The following is an 8,230-nucleotide window of genomic DNA, read 5'->3' as shown; positions in this document are numbered from 1 at the left end:
CCCTTGCCTTTAATGCGTTTAGCCTCCTGAAGATCGCAGAAATTGCTTGGACATGTCATCCAAAGGTGACATTTAGACAGACGTCCCGCCGCGGAAGGCGAAAAAGGACGCTTGCTCGCCGATCTAGATCAGGGAAGGATGTTTATATATAAAAACACGGATATTTTTTTTAAAATATTCCGCGTCGGTCGTTACAACGAGATCAGGAATCGCACGTCGGCCTCCCTGCCCCTCCAGGGAGGCAACAACAACAAAAAAAAGAACATAGATAGATAGACAGACAGATATAGATATATAGATAGATTGATTGATTGATTTTTTTTTTTTTTTTTTTTTTTTTTTACGATGGGAACAAATAAAATCGATGGCTCAGGAAAGGTAAACACGGTCTATCGACCGGGCGATTATTTTTTCTATTAAAAAAGTGTAGTAAACATTGCCGGGCTTGGTAGTGTTTTTCTTAGCTGATCCTCAGATACAATCAAGCCATTTTCGGACACATTCCCATGTATGTAGCAGCGGTGATCTGGAGGAAGCTGTCGACGCCTGTTCAGTTAATTTAGGTTTTCTTTGTCTAATTACTGTGGAGCTTAGGGAAAAGGAGCCGGGCTCAGGGCAGTAAACTGACACTTGGGCTCTGTGTGTGGTATCCAGGCAGAGTTTGATGGAAAAAGCCTGCTTCCACTCAACTGCAGGTCACTGTCTGGGACCAGCCCCACCCCCTCCCTGCCCGTACCCACCAGCGAGCTCTCAGCACGGAGCTGCGCTGGAGACAGACGGACACACAGACACACACACACAGCGCGCTGCAGGCACGCTGACACGGCGTCCCGCTCTGCCCGCGTCCTTCCCACCCCCGTGCCTTTGGTCCAGCATCCCTGCCTGCTTTGCCTCTCGTCCTCCTTCCGTCTCCAGTTTGATCCCGGAGCCTCCTCCATCATCTGGGAGAAGGCCTGTGCCTCCGCCTGCCCGTCTCCTCCCTGCCCGCCCCGGCGCCCCGTTTCCTCGGGCAAACGGCGTTTGCCAGCACGCGTGACCCACCCGCTGCACCGAGGGGACGTCCCCGGGGGGTGGAGGGAGGGCGCATCCCCGGTCCTCGGCCTCGACCCCTGTCGCCCTATAAAATGAATCGCATTTTATAGGGGAGTGGCAAGGGGTAGCGAGGAGTCTTAAAAACCGGAGGTCTAGCAGGCTTGAGTCTCGGCAGGGTGGGCGACCCCCTCCCACACACCCACGCCCGCACCCGGCGGCATCAGTGCTGCATCGAGCTGGCAGCCGCTCCCCTCGCCCCGGGGCCGTGCCGGGGAGCAGCGGGCCGGCCGGTGCCTGCGGGGCCGGGGGAGCCCCGGGGAGGCAGTAAACGGGGTCGTTGCATGCTGCGGGGCCGGCAGCGGGAGCGAGCCGGGGATGGTGCCGCAGCGGCAGCGGCAGCGGCAGCCGAGCCTCCTGCCCAGATGACGGGTGGACAGAGGCCAGCTGGAAAGGGGGTGGTCTCTCTCTCCCCCCCCCCTCGCTCCCCCTCTCTCTATCTCTGCTGAGTCCTCGACCGGATTCAGGGGGGTCTGCGGGGGAAAGAAAAAAAAAAAAAAAGGGCAATATTGGAGGAACCGGTAGGCGGTCGCGCTGTGCCTTTTACGCGAGAAAAAAGTATATGTGAAAGAATAACAGTGAGGAAGAGATTGGAGGGGAGGGGGGGCTCTTGCGCTTCCTCCCCTTGCCGGATTAGGCAGAGGGACGGTCCCCAGGTGGGGGGCAGAGGAGGAAGCGGAGCGGCGCTGAGCGGAGCCTCCGCGGGCGGCGCGGGGCAGCGCGGGGAGGGCGGGGGCCGGGCCGGGGCCGGGGCCGGGGCCGGGGCCGGGCCGGGCCGGTCCATCCCGCCCAGCGCCTGGCTCCGGCGGAAAGCAGAGGAGCCATTGCGCAAGGAACCGCGGGGAGGGATGCGCAGGGCGCTGCCGCCGCCCCGCCGCCGCCCGCCGCGCTGAGGAGGTACCCGGAGGACAGCAGCTCCCACCGCCCCCCCCCCCGCCCCCGCTCTCTCCCCCTGCGGGGCACCCCCCGCCCCGGTACCCACCCCGCCCGGCTCCCCCCCTTCCCTCCCAGCCTCACCCCACCCTGCCCCATTCCCCTCCCTCCGCCAGATGACCACCGAGAGCGGCCAGCAGCGGCTGGAGCCCCCCGTCCCTCTCCGCTCCTGCAGCCCGGCTCCCGGAGCTCTCCAGATGAGCCGGCCGCCCTCCTCCGCCCTGGAGACCTCCACCTCCTCTTCCTCCACCTCCACCTCCTCCTCCTCCTCCTCGGCGGCAGCGGCGGCGTCCTCCAAGAGCAAGAAGGCCAGCTCGGGGCTGCGGCGGCCCGAGAAGCCCCCCTACTCCTACATCGCCCTCATCGTCATGGCCATCCAGAGCTCGCCCTCCAAGCGCCTGACCCTCAGCGAGATCTACCAGTTCCTGCAGGCCCGCTTCCCCTTCTTCCGCGGCTCCTACCAGGGCTGGAAGAACTCCGTGCGCCACAACCTCTCCCTCAACGAGTGCTTCATCAAGCTGCCCAAGGGCCTGGGCCGCCCAGGCAAGGGCCACTACTGGACCATCGACCCGGCCAGCGAGTTCATGTTCGAGGAGGGCTCCTTCCGACGGCGGCCCCGCGGCTTCAGGAGGAAATGCCAGGCGCTGAAGCCCATGTACCGCATGATGAACGGGCTGGGCTTCGGCGCCTCCATCCTCCCGCAGGGCTTCGACTTCCAGGCGCCCCCCGCCTCCCTCGCCTGCCACTCCAACGGCTACAACCTCGACATGATGCCCAACGCCATGGCCAGCGGCTACGAGGGACTCAGCGGCGGCCACCACGTCCCGCACATGTCTCCCAACCCCGGCTCGACCTACATGGCCAGCTGCCCGGTGACTGCCAACGGGGACTACGGCCCCGACAGCAGCAGCAGCCCCGTGCCCTCCTCGCCGGCCATGGCGAGCGCCATCGAGTGCCACTCGCCCTACACGAGCCCTTCGGCTCACTGGACAGCCTCGGGGGCCTCGCCCTACATAAAGCAGCAGGGCCTCCCCGCCGCCAACGCCGCCTCCTCCGGCATCCACTCCAGCGTGCCCTCCTACTCCCTGGAGCAGGGCTACCTGCACCAGAGCCCCCGCGACGACCTCTCAGGTAGGGACCCGGGCGAGGGGGGGGGGTCGGCGGGGAGCGCGGCGCCGGCGGGGCTTTCACCGGCGACGAGGGTTTCGCGCGGGGACACCCCGACCTCCACGGCGTAGGAAAAAAGAGGGGCATTGTCTGCGAGAGGGAGGAAAATACGCGTGGGTTGGAGCTGCTCTGTTCGGGACAGGGGGGCTGTCTGGGGGGGAGGCTGTGGCTACGCCTGCGAGCATCCCTCCTTCTTGCCCAGCGCCAAGAAGGAGCCCTCCGAGGAAAGCCCGGCTCCGTCCCGGCTCCGTCCCGGCTCGCACGTCCCCCCCGGTGCCGGCGCCGTGTGCTCGGCGGCGGGAGCGGGGCGAGCCCCGCCGCCCCGGGCTGCGGCTTCACTTCGCGGGGAGCGCCGGCAGGCATCGCCGCCGCCTCGGTAAACCGCGGTCCGCCGAGACGCGTCGCGGGAGTAATCAAAAAAAGGCGTTAAATATTATTCCCCAAGCCCTTCGGGGGGGGGAAAAAAAATCCCAAACAGCTTATCTTGAAAAATGCGCGAGAGATTAAAGCGGATCCCGTGTATTTCTGCAACCGGAGGGAAAGAGTTTTCTGGTCTCTGTCTCCCCCCCCCCCCCCCCCCCCGGCCGGTGATTACAGACAATGTCTGCTCAGAAAAATCCGAGCACAAAAATGGGTAAAAGATGTTGGGCTCTTACGGGGAAATTTTCCAAATAGCCCTTTTAAACGTGGGTCTCGGAGGTTAAGCAAACAAAGACAGTCTGGGCTGGACCACACCGAAGAGGATTTTAGCCTGACTTAACCCCTATGAGAGCGGGGTCTTGTTCAATTTTATGGGAATTTCAACAAGTAACAAATACAGGCGACCCTCAGCTCTGGGTCCCCCTCCGCCCCCTCCTTGGGCGCCTGTCAATCACTCTCCTGTCCTTCTGCGAGCCCCGTAGCCTGCCCCGGCCTCCCCACAGCCTGCCGCCGCCGCGGGGAGGGCGAGCTGGGAGCCCAGCCGCTGGGGAAGCCGCTTGGCCATCACCGCACAAGGGACGTGGGGTGTCAGGGGAGAGCAAGCGGTTGCAAATTTTCCTCCCTTAAAAAAAAACCAAAACAACTCAAACCTCTAAACAGCCCGTGGTGTGGCTCCTGGGGAGAGGCGGCTGCGGAGCGGGTCGCCGCCTTACCGGCGTGTCGGCGCAGAGGGGTGCGGGGACGCGGTGCGTCCCCAGACAGGCTCCTCCGTGCCCTCGGGGCTCTGCTGCTGAGGTTTAAACCCACTTTTCGGAGATTCGAGTCGACCTTCCACGTGGTTTTGAGGGCCGGGGAGAGAGGCCGGCGGGTTCACACGGGCATCCCCTACCGAAATACGTACCTTTACCGATAGGAATTTCTGCTTTGGTTTGTCGTTCTTAGTTGGTTTTTTTTTTATTTGTTTTCTTTTGTTTTCCTTCCTTTTGGACTTTTTTTTTTTTTTCTCCGTTTGTTTTATTCCTTGCGGCCCCGCGGGCCGCCGCTCAGGGCCCACGGGGCCACGCGTGGCGCGGGAGGGGGACTGGCGCGGGGAGCGGGCCTGGGATGCAGCCGCCCCCTCCTCCTGCCAGACCCCCGAGGTGGGAAAGGCGATTCCTGGAAGAGAAATTTTCATTTCGAAGCAGTCCAAGAACAGCTCTTCAAAACAAAAAGCAGAGGGAGAGGGAACAAGGGTTCTGGTTACCCCGAAGCCCCCACTACGGTTTCCGAGGCTGGGGCGTTTTAAATCAGAATTGTTTCCGTTCAAGGACCGATATACATGCAGACGGACCGATGGACGCTTTCTTAATGCCGACGACGAGCGTCCGTTTCCAGCAGCTCAGATTTAATGCCACCACTTTGCAAAACGGCGTTTCTCCTCTTATTTTCTACAGCTTCAGGATCTGGGCCCACGACTTTAGTGGAAACCATCCCCATTCCTTGATTAACTAAAAAAAAACCCAACCCTTTATTTTTTTGCGTGGATCCAATCCTCGTTCGTGTGTGCTACGTAAAATCTCTGCAGCGCAAACGTTTTAGTAGATTGAAAGGAGATGGGGAAAAACCATCCGAACTCCTTCATTCGTAATTATTACCAGCAATAATCTTTCTCCTCCTCTCCCCTCCAAAAAGCAATAGCAAGTGAATCTCGCCTTTCCCTTTCTCTTAGTTAAATGCAAAGCAAATTCTGTGGCAACCGTTGTTGATCGGTCAATAATCCTCTACTCATGACAGCGACAGGGCGGACTTAGAGCCTTGAATTTGCATCAGACCCAAGAATAAGAGAGGAAAAAATTGGAAACAGGAGGCTCGGTTCTGCTAAAAGGATTTTGAAGCTGGGGGGCGTGTGTGTGGGGGGATTTTTTTCGCACACTATTAAATCCTGCTAAATGATTGAATCAGGATTGTAATAAAGTGGCCCGGTTTATGGTGAGCATACCAGCAGGGTTATTAGAAAGCCGAGGAAATCCAGCGAAATAATCACTTTTATAAAGTGAGCTCTGCGGGGTGAAGGAGGGGACAGTGCCGGAGGAGACGGGCTGTGCGCGCCGCCCCGCTGGCCGCCGCCGCCAAAGGGCTCCGCTCCGCCATCCTGGGGAAAACCGGGGACGGCTCCCTCTTTTTTTTTTTTTTTTTTTCCTGTCCATCTCTCCTTCTCTTTCTCTTGCCGCCTTCCCCCCCCCCCCCTTCTCTGTCTTTTTTTTTCCTTTTTTTTTCTTGACCCTCAGTCAGATTTGACAGGATCCCACAAGCCGAGTTTGACATCCGCACGCCAAAACAAATCCCTCTCTGGCTCTACCCTGCGGGCCTTGCTCAGGCAATTCTCCCCTCCCCGCCGGATCCAGTAGGAACCCTGCCAGACTAAAGATCCCAGCACGGCCCTACGGCGCGGGCTGGGGACGGGGAGGGGGAATCTCCCACGCGGCCCTGGGATTTTGTCCCCCGAAAGGCTGCCTTAGGCTGAAGGAAATGAAAATGGGAACTTGCAAGGTCATTCGCATGTCGGTGCCACGGATATACTTCGCTTGTTGTTGACGATGAACCGTAGGGTGTCTTCGGTCTGTGTCTTACGTTTATGAAAGCACATACGCCACTAGGCGTGCACGCTCGTGTGCACACACACACACACACACACACACAAATAAATACAGTATCAACACGCAAACGGATCGTGGCTGGAATTCAACCCGCAGCCATTCAAGTCAAAAGCAAAAACTTCCCAGGAACGGGATAGGGAGGGGGAAGAGGGAGCAAAGATGGGAATCGGGTTCAAATGCCTGCAGCGCATCCAGAAAACCACGCAAGTGGCATCGTCTCTTCGCTCACACCCACAATCCCTCACCTACACCACACGCAGAGGCCGACCTCACTCTACATGCTGATAAATAGGCAGGCGGAGGGGCAGGCAGTCAGCAGAGCGTGTGTGCCCACACGGGAGGGATGCTCCGAGACACGCCTGCACCCGGGATGCGGCCACGCATGTGTCCGTGGGCATCCGCACCCGGGATGCGGCCACACATGTGTCCGTGGGCATCCGCCTCCGCACGCCTTCCTCCCCTCAGCCTGTGTACCGCACGGTTGTGCAGCTTATAACCCCCCCGCCGAGGGGGCACGGGGGCTCGTAGGAGCAGGGGTGCAGCCCTGAGCCCACCCGCGGGCAATGGGGGACTCCGGGGAATCCACGTTCCCTCCTCGCTCAGGGCGATGGGACTCGCCGCTCTTTCTGCCCCGCAAGCGGGACAGGCTTTGCCCGGGGGGAGGGCCCGGTCCGCTGCCAGGAAAACCAGGGAGGAGCTCCCAAAACTTGCAGGGGGGTGCCGAGGCCGGGGGAAACGAAGCGGTGTGTGAGCCCTGGTGCAGGCGGCCTGTCCTCCCTGCGGGTGAGGGAGAAAGGGCTGCTCTGCCCGAGCAGAGCTACCCGACTTCTGAGCAGCTCTTGTTATTTCCTTCTCTTGCAGTGGGATTGCCTCGCTACCAGCATCACCCCTCCCCGGTGTGTGACAGGAAAGATTTTGTCCTCAATTTTAATGGCATTTCTTCGTTTCACCCTTCCGCTAGTGGATCTTACTACCACCATCACCACCATCAAAGCGTCTGTCAAGACATCAAGCCCTGCGTGATGTGAAGGCAGCCCCTCCAACAGAGACAATCAGGTGGCATTGGACAGAGCCGAGGTATAGACGGACCCACGCAGATTAAATATAATGTGCACTCTGATAGCATTGGTAGTACACGAGTCACTTAGCAAAATTACCTAAGGAAGCAGTGTTTTCGGTCCCCCTCCACACCTTGAAGGACACATCCAGCCGATATAACGCTCCAAAGCTCTTCCTAAAAGAAAAATGCCTTGTGTGATGTGTTGGGTTAGGTGGGACGTAAGTGTCCTTATGCCAAGTCTGACCACCTTAATCATAAACCGCCTTTCTGTGATCTCCTAAAGAATCGAGCTTTGGGAAAGGGAACAATTCGATATATTTTTATACGAGAAAGTGTCTTTGAATAGGAAAAATAAATCTCCCAGCTCAGCACCTGCGAGGACTCCCCCTTCCGTTGCTGCGTTAGTGGGAAATTTACTTCTGTATTTTTTTCTCTCCCCGAGCCCCACCAAGGACACTTTGTATGGACTTCAGCACCGACCGATCGATATTATTAAAACAGTATTGTTTAGCCCTTTCGTGTATAGACTTTAAGAAAAGTTCCATTTTTTCCAGTATTGCAGCAATACAACGTTTTGTTTTTTATTTTTACAAAAGTTGTTTTCTACCACAATATTTTTTAAAAAATTATTTTAAATAAATCTCGTGTATACTCACACACTATTGCTTTAAAAGGAGAATATATTTGCACTTATGTATACTTTTTACAGTTTGCCAAAATATTTTGATGTACAAATTTTTTTTTCCAATAAAATGTATATAAACGACTATGCACTGGACAGGCACTTATTTCCCCTCGGCTCCCTCGTGGAAAACCCTTCCACCCCAACATCCGAGATTGTTAAAGCTGCAAGCCCAAGTCCTCCAGCCTCTGGAGGCAGAGGAGGGGAGCGAGCGCTTGACCCGAGGGGGCCGCTGCCGTGGTC

The 8,230-nt window shown here is 58.0% G+C and overlaps 1 protein-coding gene across 1 annotated transcript; it reads left to right on the top strand.

Annotated features, from left to right (window-relative positions):
• The first annotated feature begins 1,859 nt into the window (after positions 1–1,859).
• Positions 1,860–8,015, top strand: FOXF2 (forkhead box F2). Its single transcript, XM_030042159.1, has 2 exons — positions 1,860–3,153; positions 7,107–8,015. Exons 1-2 carry the CDS (start codon positions 2,139–2,141, stop codon positions 7,271–7,273), a joined length of 1,182 nt encoding a protein of 393 aa, XP_029898019.1. The 5' UTR covers positions 1,860–2,138; the 3' UTR covers positions 7,274–8,015.
• The last annotated feature ends 215 nt before the right edge of the window (positions 8,016–8,230 follow it).

The sequence above is a fragment of the Aquila chrysaetos genome, chromosome 18 (genome assembly GCF_900496995.4).
Source record: "Aquila chrysaetos chrysaetos chromosome 18, bAquChr1.4, whole genome shotgun sequence".
NCBI lineage: Eukaryota > Metazoa > Chordata > Aves > Accipitriformes > Accipitridae > Aquila > Aquila chrysaetos.
This window is presented reverse-complemented; position numbering and strand designations above follow the sequence as displayed.